The sequence below is a fragment of the Salvelinus namaycush genome, chromosome 15, assembly GCF_016432855.1.
Source record: "Salvelinus namaycush isolate Seneca chromosome 15, SaNama_1.0, whole genome shotgun sequence".
NCBI lineage: Eukaryota > Metazoa > Chordata > Actinopteri > Salmoniformes > Salmonidae > Salvelinus > Salvelinus namaycush.
The window spans coordinates 37,658,518-37,683,053 of record NC_052321.1 but is presented as its reverse complement, the minus strand read 5'-3'; the positions used below and the strand labels follow the sequence as shown (position 1 = coordinate 37,683,053).

The window sequence follows — 24,536 nt, the reverse complement described above, 5'->3', positions numbered from 1 at the left end:
GTTATACATTTTTGCGCGGATTCATTTTTTGCTCTACATTATTCACCCAGACAAGTTATTGGAGCACCTACCTGCTCCGAGGCCATGATGTCCTCCTGCTGGCGTAGACATTCTTCATAGTTCTCTACGTCCACCCCCAGGCTGGCTAGCTGTAGGAAGGCCACTGCGTCCTCCAGCCACTCACACGCTGACTGCATCCGGAAGTGGTACTTCTGACACAACGCTAAGGCCTGCTCCAGGGTGATCTGGAGAACAGACAGGGAAGGGAAATGGTGAGTATGTGAAGCTAACAATACTAATAGATGTCAACAAACAGGCTATGTTATTGTCACTATTACTCCCTCATAGCGTACAAAAATTCCAGAAACGTTCGCAAAGTTCCCAGATGAAATCTTTCAACTGAGATTTTATAAACACCTAGGAGATTTGGGATATTTTCCAGACGTTTGCAACCCCACTCCCTTATATTATAATACATTGAGACAATATGATATCACTTCACCTGTTTGGAGCTCAGAGCCTGTTGGACATCAGCCTGTAGTTTGGCCATCTCCTCCAAGCTCAAGTCAACGTGGGCTGGGACCAGCTCATTGGCGCTGGTGTACTTCTGTTTCTCCCTGCTGCTCAGGGCAGCCACAATCCTCAGCCTGGACTGGACCTCTTCCTGCATAATCTGCTGCTTCCTGATCTCCTCCTGGACCTTCTCTACCCTCACGTCCACCACCACAGCACAGTCCAGCTCATCCCTGATTTGCTGCAGCCAGTCCAGGGTCCGCTTCACCTCCGTCTCAAAGTCTTTACTCTGGACAAACCTATTCTCACACTCCACTATCAGCTCCCCTACGGCAGACTGCAGGGACTGCAGCTCCTCCTGCCACAAGACCACCTGTTCTCTGGAGGCCTCGTGGGCAGCCTGGTCCAGCTGAGGAGCCAGGTTGTCCATCTGCTCCATGAGTCTGGAAAGATGAGAGCTGGCGCTCTGGAGACTCCCGGCCAGGGAATGGTAGTTCTTCAGCCTCTCCTCCGCCGACTGAGTCTCTGCGTTGACCTTGACCAGCTGTTCTTTGGTAGCCTTCAGCTCTGAGTCTACCTGCATGGCCATGGCATTGTGGTCCTCGAAGGACTCCAGCGTGTCGTCGAGGTGCTCCACCCGCTGTTCGATGAGCCTCTTGAGCCCATTGTAGAGGCTCACCAGCTGGGTCATCTCTTCAGGCCGCCAGGGTTGACCGGTGCTTCGGAATCCTTCTTTCTTCTGGTTTAGTTCACTGACAGCCAGACCAAGGTTGCTCAGATCTACCTGAAGAGCTTTGTAATTGTTCTGTAAACTGACAACCTCCTCTGTCTGTAGACCGACAGGCTGAGTCCCCAAGTTATGGAACTGCTCCTCAAGCTCCTTCAATGCATGATGTGTTACATCTATGAAGGAGGCATACTCCTTTCTGGATAGAATGGCCTGTTCAATCTTCTCCTGTTTCTCTTTGGCCAGAGCTAGTATGCTATTGTATTGCTGTGGGAGAGCATTGAGTTTCTCGTCCAAGTAACAGTGGTCCACTTCATTCAGAGTGGGCAGGATCTCCTGACCAGCTCTCTGGACGATCAGTAGGAGGTTTTCATATTCCATCGCCTGCTCTACTATCTGCTGGTACTTCAACAGCTGCACGTTCAGCTCCAAGTCACCATTCATGAGGTTAATCTCAGGGAAGGTCACTATGTCTGCCTGTTTCAACCACTGACATGTCTTCTCCAGGTCTGCCTTGAAGTACTTTCTGGAGACAAGCACCTTTTCCAGCTCCTGGAGCCTCTGGCCACACTTCTGCAGGGCCTTCTCAAAGATGTTCTGCAGCTCCTGCAGCTTGGTGAGCATCTCAGCCTTCTCGTCCTCGGTGGCGTCCCTCATCAGGTCTCTGCCTTGGGACCACAGGGAGGTCAGCTCGCTCTGGTAGGCCTTTAGGCTGCTCTGGATGTTCCTGCAGGTTCGCACCTGCTTGGCCAGGTCGTCAGGTAGCAGGGCGATGTACTCCTCTGCCTGGGCCTTCTTCTCATTCTGCTGGACCCAGGTGATGGACTGGTTGACAGCCTGCAGGAACTGTGTTCTCTCTGTGAAGGCCTTGCTGAGGTGCTTCCTCCTCTGGGCCACCTTTATTTTATTTACACAATAAAGACATGTAAAAAAGATAATAGCATGAATACAGTATAAGCATAAGTCAAACAGGCATGTGCAAGTGTCAGAAACCCAAATAGTCTTATATATTTTTTTAAACACCCACCTTCACACTGAGTGACTCCACCTCAGCCTGGGTGTCTGAGATGAGCTGCTGCAGGCGCTGGCGCTCGTTGAGCCCCAGGTGAGCCAGGACGCGGTCAGCGTCGGTCATGGCCTGAGCCAGAAGCAGCTGCTTAGCCTCCAGTTCACTGCAGATGCTGAGGTGGTCAAACAGGAAGCTTTGGGACAACTCTGGAGGAGGACTCATCTTCATGGCTTCAGACAGGGCAGGCTGCTGCTCCTCGGCCCACTCCCTGGCCTCCCTCAGACGGGCCTCCACCTGAATAGAATAGAATAGATACTTAATTGCCCATAGGTTAGACCAGAAATGTGTCTTCTACCTTTCCCAACACTCCCCTCCCGCCACACACACACCTGGGCCATGTCCTCCAGGGTCAGCACCGAGTCCTGGATCTTCCTGTCGATGAGGCTCTGTAGCTGAGCCCAGCGCTGCTCGAAGTGGCCGATTTGCTCTTTGACCAGCTCTTTATCGTCAAGATTCAGATGGTAGATGACTTTCTGCCTCTGGTCCTTCAGGTCCTCCAGAGTTCCCTTCTGGTCTCTGAGAGCCACGGAAAGTTTTTTCAACGCCTCCAAGTGCTCAGATGAACTTTCAGCATCAGTCCTTGGAGAGAAAAGGAAGATATTCAATGACTGGATTCCACAATAACAATTTTTCAAAGCTAACACACATTCTAGTGATGATGGTGACAGAAGAAGTTCAGTTATACTGTTCAAGAAGAATGTTTGAGACCCATTGTCATGGTTTTTAGAATGTTGGTACAGCTCCCGAACTCTTAAGTCATGTTGCCACTGTCATGGCAACTATGATTATTCAGCTATTCCACATAGAGTCAGTCTTCTATGTGCTCTGGAGACTGATCCCACATCAATATACTTTTGCTATGAAAGGGACTGCTCATTCACTAGCAACCCACATAGCAACAAGACTGGCTGGGATTTGGCCATACAGAATATATATTATTTTATATTAAATATATTAAATATATTTTAAGTTGTTGCTTTTTTGTGATGTTATCAATACATAAAGTAATCACTTTAATAGTGTATTGTAATACTATTACGGGTGGAATCAGAGCAAAGTTATTGCAATACACCTATATTGCATACACTTCTAGTTCCCATCCTGTAGTAACTCAGTTGTGTGTTTCAAATAGATAGATGACCCCACCTGGCCAGGTTGTCCCACTCCTTGGACACCTGCTCAAACAGTGCCTCCATGGCTGTGATGCAGTCGTGGTACTCCTGGGTCCTCTGCAGGTCCTCCTGCCTCTGATCCTGCAGCCTGTTAGCCTGGTGACACAGCTCCAGCCAGGAGTGGCTCAGACGCCCTACTTCCCCATGCTCCGGGCTGGCCTGGCCCTCAGTCAGACGATTCACACTCTCTGTCATCCTGGTTAGGGTGGCTTGTTTACTCTGCAGCTGATTGCTGAACTCCTGTTGAAGAGAGTAGAGAAACATTACTTGGATTTGATCAATGTGCATGTTTTGTCTCATGCTGTGTTAGTTGTATGTGAGCAATTTCCTAAATCTGTGAAACTGATATTGACAACTACACATTTTTCATCTAATTTAAGATTTTTAAAGAAGGTAGGGAAGATGGGAGTGCAACCTGGACTCGGGGTAGACGTAACATAGTAAACAAAAATCCGGGACACTCAAATTAGAATGATATGTTACGTTTGGTATGTAAGTATTAATTTGTGGATGTCCATCATCCATTTTGTATGAAATGTTACGAATTGCAATTCGAATGATATGTTACGAATTACAATTTGTTGAGGCTAACATTAACTAGGTGGCTAACGTTATCTAGGCTAGGGGTTAGGGTTAGGAGTTAGGTTAAAAGGTTAGGGTTAGGGGAAAGGTTAACTAACATGCTAAGCAGTTGCAAAGTATCTCAAAAGTAGTAAGTAGTTGCAAAGTTACTAATTAGTTCAACTGCTAAAGTTTTCCGTGATGAGATTCGAACACGCAACCTTTGTGTTGCTAGACGTTTGCGTTATACGCCGACCAACCACCCTCCTTTTGTTTTTGCCTTAAGTAACCTTCTGTCTTATGTAAACATACCAAATGTAACATATCATACTAATTTGAGTGTCCTGGATTTTCGTTTACTATGTTACGTCTAGTCTATGAGACCAAGCTGGGGAGTGGGACTGCAGTCTATGCTCCTATGTGGTTTATTGGTGACAACGTTTTGACCACCTTGGTCTGTCATCAGATCTCTACCTTGGCCTGGGTGAGCATGTTGTGGGCGATCTTGGTCTCGAGCTCGGCTGGTCTTCTGGAGAGACTGAGGAGCTGCTGCTCCATGTCCTGGAACAGACCAGACAGCTCCTGCTTCTGCTCCTTTATCTCCTTCCAGCCCTCCGACAGCTCCTGGGAGCTAGACATCCTCTCCTCGATCTGTACAGTAAACAGTACAGTGTACAACAACATGAAGCATACAGCAGAGCGCACAACAACATGAAGTCAACGTATGAATATGGGAATGTTTTATTGTGATACTTTATGTACTTCAGCTTTATGATATCTTTACTGGTTGTTGTATGCCTATTTTACAGGGCTACATATTTTCCCTGAACTCTCATGCCCTGAACTAATGTTGTTTTTATTATGAGAGATAGTGAGAGTAAGATGTATGCATTACATATGGCAAATGCCTGAAACTCATGGTGAAAACCCTGTTGTCAATATGGTAAGGATGATGTGATGATGACCAGAAGTGAATGTACGGTAAGACCAGCCTACACACCGTGTGTTTGACCCGCTGGACCTCAGCAACAGTGACTCTCACAGCATCATCAGATAGGTCACACACAGAACACACCAGGTCCAGGTATGTACTGGCTTGCTCCTGTAGAGCCCTGTAGTGCTTCACCTGTACAGGTAATATACAAACAAATGTAATCAGCTTGATAAAACATTTTAATTTGTTCATTTCCCTTATTTACCCAGGTTTTCCCATTCTATTTTCACCTGACCACGAACATTCCAGAATTCTAAGGCATTACATTGCCATGAAAACACCATTATTGTGTCATTTGATTCTCATTCTCTGCCTATAAAAGAGCAGGGAGCAGTCAGTCAGTAACCTGTTTGAGGGCCTCCTGCAGGCCAGAGGGAGGTTGACAACGCAGCCGGAGCTCCTCATGGACAGTGGAGAGCCAGGTCTGGCACTGCTGCAGAGTGTCCTGGTGACTGACATGTTTCTGCAGCTCCCTGTCAAGACTTTGGTACACCTGATGAAGCAGACACAGACACACAAGTGAAGAGATGTAGCCGGTAAGTGAGTAGAGTAGTGTAGCGGAGAGCAGATCAGAGTAGAGTATAGTAGATTAGAGTAGAGCAGAACAGAGCAGACCAGCGTAGCGTAGCTTAGCTTAGAGTAGAGTGTTACTATAGTACTCACACGCTGTGCGGTGCTGCAGATGGCTGAGTAACTGTCTCTGGTGCCCTGCTGGTGAGCCTGGACCTGCTGGCTGATCTTAGCCTGCACCTGGTCTGTAGTACAGTTGGACATCAGGTCATCTCCCTTCTCCTTCAGACTGGTCAGGCGCTCCTCGAAGCTAGCTATCTCCTCCATGATTGCCTGAGAAGAAATGTGACAGACAAGGGTTATGATTATAAACCCCAAAACTTCTAAATTGCCATTTTAGAATGCTGGTTTAGAACTTCAGAAGCATAATTCCATTGTCACGCTAACAGGTGTTATTGCGTCATTTCATTCTCATGGATTGTCATACGGTTCCAATCCACAACTTAATGAATCTACTCACCTTGTGCCGAGCCAGTTGCTGTGTGGCCGTCTCCATGCTGCAGGTCTGCATGGAGTCTGAGGTGACCAGCCTACTGGACATCTGAAGGAGCCACTTCTCCACCTCCTGGAGCTCACTGCTGTAGCCTTCATGCTCCTTCACCCACTCCATCAGACTCTGGACCTGGCCCTGTAAATAGTACAGGATGACTATTTTTACCTTATAGACAAAGCTACAGTAGTCTCAGCCACCACATCAATCAGGTAGGACAATGACACATTTTGGTTGCATGCTCTAGGTAGCTAGCTAGTCTGTCACAAAAGACTAAACAACTATAAACCAAGGAATCTTTCTAATAATTTAAAAGGTAATCATGTGTACTGTAGTAGAACACCTACCCTGGCTGCAGTGCAGAGGTCCTGGTAGTCTGTCTGTAGTCTGCTCATGTTGTCCCTGATGGTAGGGTCGCGGACCGAATCCAGCAGAGCCTCTCCTTTCTCAACCACAGACCTCACCGCTGACTCGTGAGACTGCACTGTCTGCTGGATCGTCTATGTAAGAGGAAAAACATCCTTTGAATGTCAATAATGAATCAGTTGTTGATGATATGTCTATTTTTACAAGGCACACATAGATACAGTTGAAGTCGGAAGTTTACATACACCTTAGACAAATACATTTAAACTCAGTTTTTCACAATTCCAGACGTTTAATCCTGATACAAATTCCCTGTTTTAGGTCAGTTAGGATCACCACTTTATTTTAAGAATGTGAAATGTGAGAATAATAGTAGAGAGAATTATTTATTTGTCACGCCCTGACCTTAGAGATCCTTTTTATTCTCTATTTTGGTTAGGTCAGGGTGTGACTAGGGTGGGTAATCCAGTTTTTGTATTTCTATGTTGGCCTGATATGGTTCCCAATCAGAGGAAGCTGTCAATCGTTGTCTCTGATTGGGGATCATATTTAGGCAGCCTTTTCCCCACTGTGGTTGTGGGATCTTGTTTTTGTATTGTTGCTTTTTAGCCCTACAAAGCGGTACGTTTCGTTTGTTACTCTTTCTTGTTTTGTGCCGGTTATCATAAATAAAAATTATTAACTTACCCCACGCTGCATCTTGGTCCTTCCAACAAAGATCGTTACAGAAGATCCCACCACCCCAGGACAAAGCAGCGTGCCCAGGAGGAGCAGGGATCCTGGGCCTGGGAGGAAAGCCAAGAGTGGAGGACATCCTGAACGTGGGACAAAATCATGGCAGGAGACAGAAGCCTGCCATGGAAGCAGGCGGAGGCAGCGAGGGAGCAACAACGACAACACCGTCGACACACGTCTCCCCAGCCCGGTACGTCCTGTGCCAGCTCCACGCACCAGGTCTTCTGTGAGTCTCCCCAGCCCGGTACGTCCTGTGCCGGCTCCATGCTCCAGGCCTCCTGTGCGTCTCCCCAGCCCGGTACGTCCTGTGCCAGCTCCACGCACCAGGCCTCCAGCGACCAGCGACGGTCGGCAGTCCAGAGCCTGCTGCGACGGTCTGCAGTCCAGAGCCTCCAGGGACGGTCGGCAGTCCGGAGCCTCCAGCAACGGTCAGCAGTCCGGAGCCTCCAGCGACGGTCTGCCGTCCTGAACCTCCAGCGACGGTCGGCAGTCCTGAACCTCCAGCGACGGTCGGCAGTCCGGAGCCTCCAGCGACGGTCGGAAGTCCAGAGCCTCCAGTGACTGTCGGCAGTCCAGAGCCTCCAGCGACGGTCTGCAGTCCAGAGCCTCCAGCCACAGTCTGCAGTCCAGAGCCTCCAGCGACAGTCAGCAGTCCAGAGCCTCCAGCGACAGTCAGCAGTCCAGAGCCTCCAGCGACAGTCGGCAGTCCAGAGCCTCCAGCCACAGTCTGCAGTCCAGAGCCTCCAGCGACGGTCTGCAGTCCAGAGCCTCCAGCGACGATCTGCAGTCCAGAGCCTCCAGCGATGGTCTGCAGTCAGGAGCCTCCAGCGACGGTTCCCAGTCCGGAGCCTCCAGCAACGGTTCCCAGTCCGGAGCCTCCAGCGATGATCCATTGCCCAGAGCCTCCAGTGATGATCGATGGCCCGGAGCCTCCAGTGATGATCCATGGCCCGGAGCCTCCAGTGATGATCCATGGCCCGGAGCCTCCAGTGAGGATCCATGGTCCAGAGCCTCCTGCGAGGGTTCCCGGTCCTGAGCCTCCTGCGAGGGTTCCAAGTCCGGAGCCTCCAGCGAGGGTTCCTAGTCCAGAGCCTCCAGCGACAGTCGGCAGTCCAGAGCCGCCCAGTGATGGTTGGCAGTCCATAGCCTCCAGCGACGGTCGGCAGTCCAGAACCTCCAGCGACGGTCGGCAGTCCAGAACCTCCAGCGACGGTCTGCAGTCCAGAGCCTCTAGTGACGGTCCGCAGTCCAGAGCCTCTAGTGACGGTCGGCAGTCCGGAGCCTCCAGCGACGGTCTGCAGTCCAGAGCCTCCAGCCTCCAGCCACAGTCTGTAGTCCAGAGCCTCCGGCGACGGTCGGGAGTCCAGAGCCTCCGGCGACAGTCGGCAGTCAAGAGCCGCCCAGCGACGGTCTGCAGTCCAGAGCCTCCAGCGACGGTCTGCAGTCCAGAGCCTCCAGCGACGGTCTGCAGTCCAGAGCCTCCAGCGATGGTCTGCAGTCCAGAGCCTCCAGCGACGGTCTGCAGTCCAGAGCCTCCAGCGACGGTTCCCAGTCCGGTGCCTCCAGCGACGGTTCCCAGTCCGGAGCCTCCAGCGACGGTTCCCAGTCCGGAGCCTCCAGCGATGATCCATTGCCTCCAGTGATGATCGATGGCCCGGAGCCTCCAGTGATGATCCATGGCCCGGAGCCTCCAGTGATGATCCATGGCCCGGAGCGTCCAGTGATGATCCATGGCCCCGGAGCCTCCAGTGAGGATCCATGGTCCAGAGCCTCCTGCCAGGGTTCCCAGTCCAGAGCCTCCTGCGAGGGTTCCCAGTCCGGAGCCTCCAGCGAGGGTTCCTAGTCCAGAGCCTCCTGCGAGGGTTCCCAGTCCAGAGCCTCCTGCGGGGGTTCCTAGTCCAGAGCCTCCTGCGAGGGTTCCCAGTCCGGAGCCTCCAGCGAGGGTTCCTAGTCCAGAGCCTTCTGTGAGGTTTCCCAGTCCAGAGCCTCCTGCGAGGGTTCCCAGTCCAGAGCCTTCAGCGAGGGTTCCCGGTCCGGTTCCTCCGGCGATGGTCCACGGCCCGGTTCCTCCGGCGACGATCCATGGTCCGGAACTTCAGGCGACGGTCCCCGCACCAGTCGCCACCGAAGCGGGGCCGATCCGCGAGCGGAGCGGGGTCTACGTCCCGCACCGGAGCCGCCACCGAGGCTAGATGCCCGACTCTATAGGGGAGGGTCCGACCGGAGTCCGCACCTTTGGGGGGGGGGGGGGGGGTACTGTCACGCCCTGACCTTAGAGATCCTTTGTTCTCTAAATTGGGTTAGGTCGGGGTGTGACTACGGTGGGTACTCTAGTTTTGTTATTTCTATGTTGGCCTGGTATGGTTCCCAATCAGAGGCAGCTGTCTATCGTTGTCTCTGATTGGGGATCATATTTAGGCAGCCTTTTCCCACCTGTTTGTTGTGGGATCTTGTTTGTGTATAGTTGCCTTGAGCACTGCATAGCTTCACGTTCGTTTCTTTCTTCTTTCTTGTTTTTTGCCGGTTCACATTAAATAAAGATGATGAACCCAAACCACGCTGCATTTTGGTCCCTTACCACAACGTTCGTGACAGAAATAATCTGTCTGTGAACAATTGTTGGAAAAATTACTTGTGTCATGCACAAAGTAGATGTCCTAACCGGCTTGCCAAAACTATAGTTTGTTAACAATAGATTTGTGAGGTGGTTGAAAAACTAGTTTTAATGACTCTAACCTAAGTGTATGTAAACTTCCGACTTCAACTGTAGATAGATCTGTTCATACCTTGTATTTGGCTAACTGGGCCTTCTTCTGATAGAGCTCAGCTTTGGGTTCAACAGGCATCCCTAGCAGAGCCTTGGTCTCTGTGAGCCACTGAGCCTGGGCCTTGTACTTGTCCAGGAAGTCTTTGGAAAGGGAGATGCATTTCTCCAGGGAGCTGTGTTCAGTGCGTAGCCCAACCATCAGGCCCTCTAGTTGGGAGAGATGGGCGTCCACCTCCTCCCTCAGCTGGTCTGCCTCTGGTTCCTCCAGGAAGGCCATGGCTCGCTCCGTCTTCTCACGCATCGTCCTCAGGAAGCTGTGGCCTTGCTCCATGTCACCCTGCAGAGCCTAGAGGACAGACATACATATACATAGAAAGAAAGCAGAAACCATTATGCCTGGGACCATAATGTTCTCAGAGGATGAAGCAAAGCAAAGGGAGTGTCACTGCAATGCTAAAACACACTAGGCCCGCACTCACAAGTGGTTCAAAAGAGCTTACTTTTGCTACGCTAACAGTTGTTGTCTACCAACTAAGTCACTTGAGGCATGGCTTCCATTTAGCTGAAGCTCAGACTGTAGTCTCTCTTATGCCAGACAAGGGAGCAGCTGTAAGAAGAGACTATAACTGTACCTCCAGTTTCTTCTTCTTCCTCTCCATGGCAACACGGTCCACTACGTCGATGCTGATGGCCACGGTGCTGAAGTTGTTCTTGGCAGAGCTCAGCCAATCAGAGAAGGTACTGAACACACTCTGGGCCTCCTCTATGCAATACACCTCCTCCTGCAGCTGCTTGATGCTCTCCTACGTCATAAACACAGACAGTTTAGGAAAAAGCGAGAGACAAAATTGTCAGATCTTGCACTGTGGTTTCAGAGCTTTGTGAGTGCAAAGTGTTGTTGAGCAGAAGGTCCCTGGTCCGTGCCCAGGTCAGGACAGGACAGGGATGAAATCTACTGTGTTACATGTGGTTGTATGCGTCAGTGTGTGTGTGTGTGTGTGTGCGTCTTTAAGTGTTCCATACCAGTAGGTGCAGTAGCATGGCGTGGTAGCGGGCGGTGAGCTGGGTAGCTCTGGTGCTGACCCGGCTGCTGATGTGGGTCTCGTCCAACACTTGCTGGGCTAGAACACTCAGACCCTCCACCTCCTCCTGGTACACCAGCACCTCCTCCTGCCAACCCTGTATACAGAGAGACACATATAAATAGGGCATATCATTTATTAAAACACAAGAGCACTGAAGGAGGAAGGCTACATGCTACCCCTTACTGCATAACGCACACAAACAAGACTGTAACTACTAATATAACAATAAACAACATCATCATTGACGTCACTTAGTGTTTCACAGCAATCTACTCTGAACCACTGCTGACCTTAATTAGTTGCAGCTGAGCGTCCTTGGTGGCGCGGTCTGACCTCCGATGGCTTCGTAGTTGACCTTTGCTCTCCATGCTCTTCAGCCAGCTGTCCAGACGCTGAAACTTCTGCTCCATCTGGCGGAGCTTGGCCAGGGCACTGTTGAGCTGGCCCCTGGTGTCTCCCAGCCTCCCCTGGTACAACCGCCAGTCTTGCTGCACAGTCTCCAGGACCCGGTCCTCGATCTGAGGGACCCCCCATGGCACAACCTGGTCTCTACTGTCTAGCAGGGTGTTGAGCAGGGCCTGGCCCTCCGTGCACTGGAGTTGCAGCTCCTGGGAATGAACGCAGAGAGACAGCTCTCATTATTTACACTGGCCATTACGAAATATTACTGGACATTCCAACGCCATTATACTGTACATCTCGCGCCAACAGGCAAAGATAGGCATTTTTCCCAATGCTGAACAACATCTATTTAGAAAACTATTTTGAATATGATCCATTATATTCAATACATCAGGGGCCTGTTGGACCAGTTGGGCATAAAAAACAGTTGGTCTTGAATGCTATGTTGGTCGTAGCTACGTCTGACTTTGTGATCAGAGTTTACACCTTTTGCACCAACCAAAAATAAGACTAGTTGCAGCTAAGTCCGGCGTAAGATTTGATGATTTATAATGATAGTTGCTAGGCAGCGCCAGTTACTAAGCTGTTACCATCCCCGTGGCAGTTCTAAACTTTGCAAGGCATGTCATTTCGCCCATCACTTCGCATTGCCCACCAAAACATGCACATTTCCTAAACCACAACTGGATGGATGCATAATGAATTACTGCGGGAATAAATATCACTGAACGACGAAAATATAATATTGCAATAAAAGGCTAACGCAATTGAAGGCATGTATCAAATTGTTGCTCACTGAAACGTCCAACGTCCTCCAACTGTTATAATAAATGTACAGCAACAACAGCCGTGTGCGGTCTAGATGATCATTTCCACGCCGTTTTGATTGGGACAATGCCATCGCGCTGGTTTGAGAAAAGCATGGGGACTCATCTTGATAAATCAATCAGTGTCAGATTTTTGTTTTCACTGAATCTGTTTTGGATATTTGGTTACAATAAGGCTGGGGAAATGTTAGCTAAGTTGAGGTGAGTGTTCATCATCATTAGTCTAGTTTGCTCATCCATTAGCTGGTCTGATACCATTTTGCTAGCATGTAAGGCTACAGTGGCTTGCGAAAGTATTCACCCCCTTGGCATTTTTCCCATTTTGTTGCCTTACAACCTGGAATTAAAATGGATTTTGGGGGGATTTGTATAATTTCATTTACACAACATGCCTACCACTTTGAAGATGCAAAATATGTTTCATTGTGAAACAAACAAGAAATAAGACAAAAAAACAGAACTTGAGTGTGCATAACTTTGTAGAGCCAACTTTCGCAGCATTTACAGCTGCAAGTCTCTTGGGGTATGTCTCTATAAGCTTGGCACATCTAGCCATCTAGATTTTTTCCCAGTGGGAACCCATCCTTCAAGTTGGATGGGTTCTGCTGGTGTACAGCAATCTTTAAGTCATACCACATATTCTCAATTGGAATGAGGTCTGGGCTTTGACTAGGCCATTTTGACTAGGCCATTTTGACTAGGCCAGTGTTAAAGCTTATTCAAGCTAAAATATACTGTAGGTGTGTTGACTGTGATAAAGGTATTGGATTATGAGGTGTCTTTTTTGCTAAATGAACAAATTAAATAAGCAGTGGTATGGTGCATATAGCCTTAGAAGAACAATGACATATACCTCAATGCAGTCATATTCATGGCTTATTGGGAGTGTGGCATTCAGTTAGTTCTTTTTGGCAACCGATCCCGTGAGAGTGAATGTCATTCCAGTTCATCTGTTTTGTGTTATTTAATCAAATCTGACTAACCCAGTGAACTGCTTGCTATCAATACTATATGATGGTGTTTGCATGTTTAGGTAAAAAGACAAATAATGTCCCGTTTGGAACACTGACAAGTAAAGAGCATAATATTTAAGTTTGGACACACCTACTCAAGGGTTTTTCTTTATTTTTACTATTTTCTACATTGTAGAACAATAGTGAAGACATCAAAACTATGAAATAACACATACAGAATCATGTAGTAACCAAAAAAAGTTAATCAAATAAAAGTATATTTTATATTTGAGATTCTTCAAAGTAACCACCCTTTGCCTTGATGACAGCTTTGCACACTCTTGGCATTCTCTCAACCAGCTTCATGAGATAGTCACCTGGAATGCATTTCATTATATCTACAGCCTTACTTCACTCATGACACGGTCTCGGCATACAACATAGCTGATTACACGCATGCACCATTCAATCTGATCACACGCACAAACTACCTCACTTTGTTGCTTACATGATCTTGTCCACCACCCTGTTCTCATTGTCCTCCGCCACGACCAGGCTAAAACCTAGCCAAGCCATAATACTCACCGCATTTGTTGAGAAATCTTCCTTGCTTGGTTACAAGGCAGGCATCTGTAGGCTACATGTCCAGTGGTGATAAATTAAATAAAAACATTTAAATGAAGAAAAAGGATGTCAGCCTTTCCCGGCCTTAGTCATGGTCGGCATATCCAATATATGTTCATACCCCACTCTCACTTTTTGTATGCCACTATTGTATCAAATACACCGGATTTAGCGCCTCAGGTTTCCCGCCCTATCTCACACGCGCAGGCCCTCAGACAGGCTAATACCAAAGCCTCTTTCAGATAATAATACGTGTAATATAGATGATAATAATAATTATAAAATGATCAGTAATACTATACAAACTCACTGCTACTACTATAGGAAGAAAGTTTTATAAAGCCTCAAATGAAGCAGACATTGCGGTATTGATACAATGAGGGGTGTAGAGAATAGCGGCAAAATGCAACAATCAAATTCTAGAACAGCAGCATAGAATTCTGGCAGAGTGTGCAAAAGTACTCACACTATAAGGGCTGTTATTAATATTTAGAATTTACGCGTCAAAAGGTTAATGCGTTTGAGCCAATCAGTTGTGTCGTGACAAGGTAGGGGTGGTATACAGAAGTTAGCCCTATTTGGTAATAGACCAAGCCCATTATCAAGCCCTGACCTTAGAGATAATTTTTATGTCTCTATTTTGGTTTGGTCAGGGCACGAGTTGGGGTAGGCATTCTATGTTTTGTGTTCTATGTTTTCTATTTCTGTGTGTTTGGCCGGGTGTGGTTCTCAATCAGAGGCAGCTGTCCTTCGTTGTCTCTGATTGAGAACCATACTTAGGTAGCCTTTTCCCACCTGTGTTTTGTGGGTAGCTGTTTTCTGTTTTGTGTCTGCACCAGACAGAACTGTTTCGGTTTTGTTCGTTCTCTTTGTTGTTTTTGTTATTCAGTGTTCAGTTTGATTAATAAATCATGAACACTTACCACGCTGCGCTTTGGTCCACTTCTTCATGCAACGATGACCGTTACAGAACTACCCACCACCAAAGGACCAAGCAGCGTGGTGAAAGGGACTCCTGGACAGGTGAGCAGTGCTATCTGGAGTATGAGACAACCTGGGAGGAGGTAGAGAGGTGGTCGGTCGACCCAGGGAGAGTGCCGGAGCCCGTCTGGGATTCTCTAGAACAGTGCGAGGAGGGATACCGGAGAATGAAGTTGGCGACACGAAAACGGCTGGCAAGGAAGCCCGAGAGGCATCCCCAAAAAACATTTTGGGCTATTTGACCAAGAAGGAGAGTGATGGAGTGCTGCATCAGATGACCTGGCCTCCACAATCACCCGACCTCAACCCAATTGAGATGGTTTGAGATGAGTTGGACCGCAGAGTGAAGGAAAAGCAACCAACAAGTGCTCAGCATATGTGGAAACTCCTTCAAGACTGTTGGAAAAGCCTTCCTCATTAATCTGGTTGAGAGAATCCCAAAAGTGTGCAAAGCTGTTATCAAGGCAAAGGGTGGAAACTTTGAAGAATCTAAAATAAATGTTGATTTGTTTAACACTTTCTTGGTTACTACATGATACGTGTAATATAGATGATAATAATAATTATACAACTATCAATAATCCGTGCACATGACATGTCTTTTATCACCATTATTATTTGCACTGGCACCGGACATGATTCCCTATTTTCCTTCATAATGTTCTTAAATAAATCTTCAAAAAGTTCTTAAATGTGATGTTTTGGTGCCTTTAGGGCAATTCAGAAAGCTGATTGATGACCTTATTTCTTATGAATGTATTTTGTATTTATATTGATGTGTGTATTTTCTGTAATTCATGTCATTCAGGTCTCAGTATGACTCGCTGATAAAATATAGGTTAAATAAAAAAAACGGTTATTATTTGAAATCCCATTTCCCATCAACTGTCAATAATAATGAGTAGTATAGCTGAACGTGGGTCACTTGGCTTTACCCAGGTTGGCAGTTTTGTCTCTCATCTCGGAGAATGAGAGAAATGGGAAAAGCCACTTTTCTTTGGCTCCGTTTCTGGAGGTAGCAGTATGTTCTTGTTCTGACCTGTAGTTTCTGAAGCGTCTCCTCCAGGGTTTCCACATCTCCCTCTAGCTGTGTGTAGCAGCCCAGCTTCTCCTGCTCCTGCTCCAGCCACGCCTCAAACACATGCAGGCCTCTCTGGTACTCCTGGTGGGCCTGCACAAGCTCCTCTGCTTTCCCCATCGTACTCTGACAACACAATAACAATGACGTGCATTACAGACATGCAACTACTACTATTTTTGTTGATGCTAATGCATAGGAGGAACAACATAAGTCTGGCAAGTAATACTAACACAAGAGTAGGAGATGGAGCATGCTTCAATGCTTCACTGCTACTCTATATACCTTGGCGTTGTCCTTGACGGTGTTGTATCGTTCCTGCAGGTCCTGGAGCTCTAGCTGTGTGACGTAATGTTCGGCCATGTTGGCTCCCTTCATAGTGATGGTGTCCAGCAGACTGCTGTGGCTCAGCACCTCCTCATAGAGAAGCTATAACAAACACAACATAGCTCAGGGTTAATGTGTATGTTTCTACTGTACTTAAACCACAGCATGATACAGGGTTAGGTTACTTCTTGATAAAACCAAACATATAGGAGACTGGCATTTGGAGACTTTTTAAGGAAGAGGCACCCGACAAGGATGTCTTCTTTCACCGTTATAATTTGCACTGTCTGAAGCTGAAACAAACCATGGCATTTCACCGGGTTAAGATAATACGTCTTGATAAAACTAAAGATGTTTGAGAAGCACTTTGTGACCAATCATTACCAAGGTCACTTTATCCAAATGTTTTTATAAGACAGAGGCACATGACATGTCTTTTTCACCATTATTATTTGCACTGGCACCGGACATGAGTCCCTCTTTTACTGTTATTATTTGCAATCACATTTCCCATCAACTGTCAATAATAATGAGTAGTATAGACGACGGTGGGTACCTTGGCTTTACCCAGGTTGGCAGTTTTGTCTCTCATCTCGGAGAACTGTTTGTCTGTTGGGTCCAGGCTCTCCTCAACATGCTCCACCCAGCCCACAAACTGAAGCACGTCCTCCTGGTAGCTGGTCCACTGGGAAAGGGCTCCCTCCAACTGACTGTGAGGGGAATACAGTGTAGTAAACATAAATATATCAGCTAATCGTCACTAAAGTTACTTGTACACTACCCAAATGTTAAAAATAAAACAAAACATACAATTTGATCAGACGTTATCATAACCCAGTAAGTATTCTACTGAGGCAGTACACAAGAAAGAAAAGCTATACCTTTTGCAATGGATGGAGGCGGAAAGCAGGGCATCCCAGGAGTCTTTGAGGTCCTGGATGTGCTTGCGGACTACTGGTACTCCCTCTACTGAGGTGTTCCTCTGGACAGACTCTCCCCTGGTGACCAGCATCTTCAGCTGGATCTCCTTCTCCTGACGTGCTGTCAGCAAAGCCTGGGAGAATGACATTAAGGGTCATTGCATGGATAACATAGTGAGGTCTCACGAAGGCAGTAGCAATGCTAACTTAGATACCTGTTACATACTGGAGATTTAAAACAGCTTCTACTCTGTAATCCATGTCTGAGTTTAGTTTGTTTCGTTTAGGTTACTTAGTTTAGCTAGTTTAGTTTACTTAGTTTAGCTTAGTTTATCTTAGTGTAGCTTGGTGTAGGTCAGAGGTGGTCGTACTGTACCTCCAGCTTGATCACCCTGCTGTCCAGGACGTTCTTGTCTGCTGTGGGGGTGCAGTAGGTCTGCAGCATGTGGCTGGTGTCGGCCACCCAGTTCTGCAGCTCCTTCAGCCCCTGGGAGAACACCTGGTGCTCGGTGACAATCCGGTCGATACGAGAAGCCTTCTCCTGTGGGATCACACAGCACAGCACACAGGTCAGCCTCTGTGTGTTCATTCATGTGCACACTCATGACAAATTCAACTTAAAGCGAACCTGGGGTTTGTGGATGCAAATGACAACGGGCCACAATCCAGTATGGAAGAAAAGAACAGCGGTAGTAATTTTGCCAGCAAAAATTGAAATTCAGTATTAGCAGTATTAAAGTGTTAGCAATTCAGCATTACCTCAAAACGAAATACCATCAAACATAATTACGTTTACAATGATACAATATTTCATTCTACAGCTATAAGATTGTAAATTCATTGATTATCTACGCAAATTTAACCGGAGTGGTAAGCTCCAGACAAACACAGTCTAGAGCCTCCTCCCTGCCCTCTTGCAGGTGGACAGGCTGGCAGGCAGGCAGACATTAGTTACCTTGGTCATGTTGGTTAGAGCTAGGTACTGTGCAGAGAGTTGTGAGACACGGTGGACAAAGCCCTTTCCGGCCGCGTGTCCGTCCCACAGTAGCTGGGCCTTCTCTTTGAGCCTGATCAGCTGAACCTCTTGAGAGGCTAACTCCTCGAGCACAGACTGCAAGGGCACAAGCAGGTTATCACCGAGACAGAGGCATGCAAGCCAACACACAAGACAGTTAGCTAAGTTAACAGAGACACTTAGAAACCAGACATGGAAGAAGGAGATTTGGTCAATGTTATGACCATGAAATACTGTCATGAAATGGAATTCCAAAGAAGGTTAGAAAACACAGCAAAGATGTTTGATGCAAGCATTTGAGCAGGGTTGTCAAGTGTCAACTCTGTAAACAGTTATTCTTTACTCTGCAGCAGAAGCATTTGCAGCAGAAGCATTTGAAAATAGATAGAATAGATGGCAGGGCAGAGATGAGCAGTTAGCAGTTGTGATAAGCTTTAACAATGCAATGCGGAACTCCATCAGTGACTATGATTGACTGTGACAGAGCTGAAATGGTGAGCTTCTGTAATAGCCTGGTGCCTGGCAAGGCTGGTGCCTGGCAGGGCTGGGTGGAGGGTGGGATGATGGGAACAGTTATGGTGATAGCGGCTTACGAAGTGACATAATGACACAGGCTGAGAGCCACGTATACCTGCAGCTTGTGCAACTCCTGCTTTTTAGCTGTGAGGTCGTGGAGTCGTGTGCTGCTCTCCTGTACAGCAACCTCTGTCCCGTGCAGCCACTCCTGAAGGGGCTCCGCACTCGCCTCAAAGTCCTTCATCTGAGACTGGAGGTTCTGAAACATAGAAGTGAAACAAACACACCTTCTGACACACAATTCCAAACCAGAGGTCTCAGCACCACACAAATTGATAAAATGCTTCCTCTCAAGATAGAGTAAAGTACACTGAGTGAGATAATGTTTTTAAACAAAGTGAATAGATGACACATTATCATCAGAAAGGATTCACACGCTGTACTGTACATAGATTGAGTACCTGTAATGCAGTCTCCCTCTGGTGCAGGTTGGACATCAGAGTCTTCCAGTCCTCTCTGGCACTGCTAATCTTGGCCCGGACAGCGTCCACTCGGTCTTTGGCAGCAATACTGACCACCAGCTCACCACTTAGCACCACAGCATTCAGCTTGGAGTGGCCCTGTTCCCTGTCACTCAGGAACTCCTTTGGGGTGGAGACAGAAGTCAAGAGATGAGACGCATACTTCAAAACAGAATGTCCACCGAAATCAAATGTGCTTACACGGAAAAATATGTTCAAGGACAAAAGGTTTCCTGAACAAAGATAAGAAGTGCTTTTACTGGAGAATATTCATTGAAGAACACATCAATCAAATGTAAAATGTATTTATAAAGCCCTTTATACATCAGCAGAAGTCACAAAGTGCTTATACAGAAACCCACCCTAAAACCCCAAAGAGTAAGCAATGCAGATGTAGAAGCACAGTGGCTAGAAAAAACACCCCAGAAAGGCAGGAACCTAGGAAGAAACCTAGAGAGGAACCAGGCCCTGAAGGGTGGCCAGTCCTCTTTCTGGCTGTGCCCGGTGGAGATTATAAGAGTTCATGGCAAATAAGGCCAGATCGTTCTTCAAGATGTTCAAACGTTCATAGATGACCAGCAGGTTCAAATAATAATCATAGTGGTTGTAGAGGGTGCAACAGGTCAGCACATTTAGGAGTAAATGTCAGTTCGCTTTCATAGCTGAGCATTCAGAGGTCGAGACAGCAGGTGTGGTAGAGAGAGAGAGAAAGAGAGAGGGAGAGGGAGAACTGATGGACTAGGCTTGATTTTGAGTCCAGGGAAACTGGCCCTTAATGTACCTGTATCTTCTGCAGGCTGGAGGAGGCCTCGCTGAGGTTCTGAGGCATGTCAAAGCACTTGGCTGTGATGATCTTGGCGTTAACCAGCCACTGCTGGAACTCTCGGAAAGTGGCACGGAACCTCTGCTCCAGAAGCTTCTCTTTGCTCTGGCATTCTCTGGAGGCCTGCAGGCTCAGACTAGGAGGGAGAAGAGAGAACCAGATACAATTACTTTTACACAGCACCTACAGGGCGGTATTCAGACTTGAGATCTGATTCTGCACACGTAACTTTCTGTGCAAGTCTCCCATTGACATCAGTGAACGCTTTGCATGAAAGTTTGAGTATAGTAAGAATCCTCCATCCTGCTGCTGACTGACTCACCTGTTGTACTCCTTGATGAGGCAGGACACTCTCTCTGACTGAGTGCCCAGGTCCCTGGAGAACCGCCATAGGTCGTTGAGCTGGGACTTCAGACTGTCTGACATGGGCTCCACTTTAACCAGGCCATCCAGAGTGTCCTGGGTGGCACACACACACGCAATGAGAAGATGCTTTAGAGGAGAGGGAATGGAGGATTGTGGATGCCTGAGTATATGGCGATTTTGGGCATTTCGCTTTCACTTTGAAAAGTCAACACTCATCATAACTATTACGGATCCTTCCTTTATTGTTGCATTCCGCTTTGGCAGTGCATCAATACTTGAACAGTATATATATATATAAGAATACCTGCAAAGGAGTCTTACTTTTGCAATCTGCCAGCCCTGCACAGCCTCCTCCCCACTGTTTTTCCCCTCGGTCTGAGAGAGTCTGTCTCTCCACTCCTGCAGCTGACTGCTAAACTCCTGCAGGTCCTGCTCCAGCTGAGCAGCCAAGCAGTTAAACTCCTGTTCTGAGCTGGCGATCTGAGAGAGCGCAGTCTCCAGGCCTGCCCTGGTCTGCAGTGCCCCACGCTCCCAGTGCTCCCAGGCAGACAGCAGGGCTGCCTCCTCCCTCTCCACTGCCTCGAAGCCCCCGGAGCCCGTGTGGTCCCTCGCTGCAGCCCCACAACGCTGCACCCGGCTGAGACGCTCTCGGCCACACTGCCTGGAGTCTATCAGCTCCTGGATTGGAACATGGAACATTTGAACAGGACACATTCAACTGTTACTGTTCCTGCCAACTACTCTCCATCCGTCACTATGATGTCCTATAGCGGCTTAGCGCAGACAGAGAGACATTTCCTTACGGGAGGGTAACATTTATTGAATTTTTTTGCATGTGCCTAATCTCTAATGATTACTTTGATGTGTCAATGATGTGTCAACAAGGTGTTTATATCGTATGTGATGATTGAACATCCTCACCCGAACTTTGGCGAGCTTCCTCTTTACAGAGGTGGAGTCTCCTGACAGATCCGACCAGCGCTGGAGCTCCTCCCTGGCAGAGGTCAGCCAATCATTGAAGTCCCTCACAGCTTCCAGGTAGTGCTCATGCTCTGTCACTATGTTCTCCATGGCGTGAACCTTACCCTGAGGGGTGGACGGAGAGACCGAGTTAGGCTGTGTCAGATTTACACATCGAGTGTAAAGACTGGATATAAGACTGAACAAAGACTGGATATTGTCTTGATGCATTAACATCAATGCAAGTCGATAACAACAACCAAACTAGATGAATTGAGGCTAATAACACGAACAGATCGTCAGACTTGAACTGAAGGTACTTATGTAGTTATTAGATGTAGTTATTATACAAAGGAGGAAAGCATGTATCTAACTGCCATCCTTTAGGAGCAAGGCCTGATTACCTTGACGACAGCGGTGATATCAGCAAAGTGCGCATTGAGCTCCATTCTCTGCTCTGGTCCGAAGGCCTGGTCGCCTGTCTTCTCATGCAGCTCTGCAGCCTTCTCTGTCAGCCTGCCCAGTGGTGCTGTATGAGCCTCCACGTCAGCCTGCAGGGCTCTGAGACGCTCCAGGAGAGAAGCCTTTTCCTTCAGGCCTGGCTGCTGGGCCAGCGCCAGACCCACCTACATTTACATTGACATTTGAGTCACCTAATAGACGCTCTTATCTTGAGAAACGTACATGCAGCACATTCAAGTAAGGAAGGTAAAACAATCACATCTCAATCAATAAAGTATTTAAAATAGCTGATATATGCTAAATCAGTGGTAGTAAGAAAAGATAAGTCGAGAGGTTCTAGCTGCTAAAAGAGGATTCTGAGATAATTGGCTTTAATGTTCCGAACCCTCATTGGTTTGAATGGTGTCAGCAATTTTTATATTGTATTCTTTTGAACTTAACATGAATTGGGGTATTTTTAGTATTATATGGTATACAACATTGAAGAGAACAAGGCAATGTCAAGAACTCAATTTTGACAAAAATGCTGATAAAACCTTATAGTCCCAATCTCTAAAAGTGTGCAGAGCTAAATCTCACCTCCTGCTCTACAGACTCCATCCACTGCTGCAGCTGACCCTTACTCTCCTGGTAGCTACTCCACAGGGCCACCGTCCACTCCAGACGACTGGGTTGGTCAACACAAGAAAACAAACACAAGCACACACGCACAGATTAACACACACAGAGACGTGGAAGATTGGAGCATACTTACGGGTAGTGAGAAGCTTGCTATACACATAACATCATGTATTGTGCTACTCCAAACTGCAGCAAGAGATTCACTGTAGTTTTATCGGGGTAAACGGACAGCGTACTGTACCTGTGACAACTCATGGAGGTCATGAGCATGTTGGCCCAGGCGTCCTTCAGGTTCTGTAACTGGGAGCGGATGGCCTCCTGTCCCTCCACACTGTTGTGCTTCAGGACCTGCTCGCCCTTCCCTACCGCCATGTTCAGCTTCACCTCGCCCTCGCCCTTCATCAGCAGAATGTCCTGGAACACACATGGAGGAAGAGCAAAGCAAACTTTATTTAGACTGGTTGAAGACTTGTTCAACATCCATGTAGACCATTTCCTCATTGAAACATTGACCTTCCATGGCTCGTGTTATCCCAAAGTAGTGGTTCTCAACCTGGGGTACTAGCACCCCTGGCGGTACCTGGCCTGTCCACAAGGGGGTACTTGGGAGGACTCATAAGAACATAGGCTAATGATTAGTTGCACATGAGGTACTTGAGGTAAATGTAATAGGGGGTAAAGTAAACAACAAATATTAAGAATGATAACTCCTGAATTAAGGTCTCTATCATGGATACATCAGCTTCAGTTTGTCATGTTGTCTGACCTGTACAAGTCCCAGCCTCTTCTCCAGCTTCTCCTTGTTCCCCAGTGTACTGTTGAGGCTCCCCAGTCGTTCCTGTACACCGTTCAGCCAGGACCAGGTGCTCTGCAGGGTCTCCTCAAATGCCTGCTGTTCCTGTAGGGTCATCTGGCAGCTCCGCAGCCTCTCCTTCACCCTCCGCAGCAGACCTTGGTGCTGAGACTGCAGCCCCGCAGCCGCCCGCGTCTCGCCACCGTCGCCCCGTCCACCTTCGTTCAGGGCCTGCGACTCCTGACACAGTCGCTCGAACGAGTCCCTTTCTTTGAGCACGTCCTGGTGGTATCCCTCCACCCTCTCCAGTGTTGCCTTCTCAGGGTCCCTGTGTTTCTCCTCAGGCAGTTCTGTGTTCAGCCTCTGCTCCATGTGCTCCAGCCAACGCTTCAGCCTCTTCAGACGGCTCTCAAACCTGACAGACAGAGATGTAATCACCATGTAACAGTCACAGACTCATAGACATCTATGACTGTATCCCTGAGGCCTACTCCTGGGCTCCAAGGCAGCATCTCAATATTCTATAGTTCTACCTCTAGAAGTTGATTTTTCCCTATCTGTACTGAACGGATAGGCCTGGATAGGCCTGGATAAGTGAAGATGAGGGAAAGGAGAGGAAGTCTCTTTATATTATTGAGATCCATCCCAAGTATCTCTTACCCATTTAGTTGTGCAGTGCTGTCCTCCAGGGCCTGTTGGTTGAGTCTACACTGCTCTACGAAGCGGTCCCAGTCCTGCTGGATGGAGGAGAGGTGATGCTGCACCTGGCCAGCGCTGGCCTTAGGGAGATGGAGAAGGAGCTTCTCCCCTTCCTCACACACCTGAGTCAGACGCACCTCCCCTTCCTCCACACGCTCCAGAGCCCCCTAAACGATAGGAGGACACATCTTTAAACTGTACGTGACAGGGCAACACTTGCACAAGTAATTACCTGTTTAACTGCTAGTTTCCAGGGCACAGATTTAGTCTAGTCCTGGAATAAAAAAAGCAGACTCAATGGAAAATGTTCATTTTACTCCAGGACTAGTCTTAATCTGCGTCCGGGGAAACCTACTTTAAGAGATTGAGGATTAATGGTATAGTTAAGGGTTGTATGGGTTATATGTTGTGTTCGGACTGTACCTTTAGCTTCTGGAGTTTGCGCTCCACGATGCTAGTGTCTCCTGATCGGTCAGAGCACTCCTTCACTACCTCCCTCTGCCCAGACAGCCAGCTGTGGAACTCCCGAACCAGGTCTACAGAACAAGAGAGACAGAGATTATCATCATCCTCGTCATGGTTGTAGAATATTGCAGAAT

General features: G+C 47.8%; 1 protein-coding gene across 1 annotated transcript in view; it reads right to left on the bottom strand.

Moving 5' to 3' along the window:
- Positions 1-24,536, bottom strand: part of syne1b (spectrin repeat containing, nuclear envelope 1b) — a 131,597-nt gene that overhangs the window by 61,143 nt on the left and 45,918 nt on the right. Inside the window, exons 51-82 of the mRNA XM_039009135.1 lie at positions 24,361-24,473; positions 23,899-24,104; positions 23,212-23,653; positions 22,687-22,859; positions 22,404-22,491; positions 21,767-21,988; positions 21,324-21,488; positions 20,724-21,080; positions 20,359-20,495; positions 19,995-20,172; positions 19,154-19,336; positions 18,808-18,951; positions 18,117-18,272; positions 17,538-17,702; positions 17,123-17,295; positions 16,798-16,951; positions 16,200-16,343; positions 15,876-16,040; positions 11,408-11,657; positions 10,988-11,145; positions 10,597-10,767; positions 9,984-10,310; positions 6,444-6,596; positions 5,700-5,879; positions 5,383-5,529; positions 5,043-5,168; positions 4,517-4,693; positions 3,456-3,721; positions 2,639-2,888; positions 2,268-2,543; positions 503-2,137; positions 72-245 (exon numbers count right to left, since the gene is read on the bottom strand). Coding sequence (XP_038865063.1) covers positions 72-245; positions 503-2,137; positions 2,268-2,543; positions 2,639-2,888; positions 3,456-3,721; positions 4,517-4,693; positions 5,043-5,168; positions 5,383-5,529; positions 5,700-5,879; positions 6,444-6,596; positions 9,984-10,310; positions 10,597-10,767; positions 10,988-11,145; positions 11,408-11,657; positions 15,876-16,040; positions 16,200-16,343; positions 16,798-16,951; positions 17,123-17,295; positions 17,538-17,702; positions 18,117-18,272; positions 18,808-18,951; positions 19,154-19,336; positions 19,995-20,172; positions 20,359-20,495; positions 20,724-21,080; positions 21,324-21,488; positions 21,767-21,988; positions 22,404-22,491; positions 22,687-22,859; positions 23,212-23,653; positions 23,899-24,104; positions 24,361-24,473 — 7,655 coding nt within the window. The remainder of the gene's footprint in view (positions 1-71; positions 246-502; positions 2,138-2,267; positions 2,544-2,638; positions 2,889-3,455; positions 3,722-4,516; positions 4,694-5,042; positions 5,169-5,382; positions 5,530-5,699; positions 5,880-6,443; positions 6,597-9,983; positions 10,311-10,596; positions 10,768-10,987; positions 11,146-11,407; positions 11,658-15,875; positions 16,041-16,199; positions 16,344-16,797; positions 16,952-17,122; positions 17,296-17,537; positions 17,703-18,116; positions 18,273-18,807; positions 18,952-19,153; positions 19,337-19,994; positions 20,173-20,358; positions 20,496-20,723; positions 21,081-21,323; positions 21,489-21,766; positions 21,989-22,403; positions 22,492-22,686; positions 22,860-23,211; positions 23,654-23,898; positions 24,105-24,360; positions 24,474-24,536) is intronic.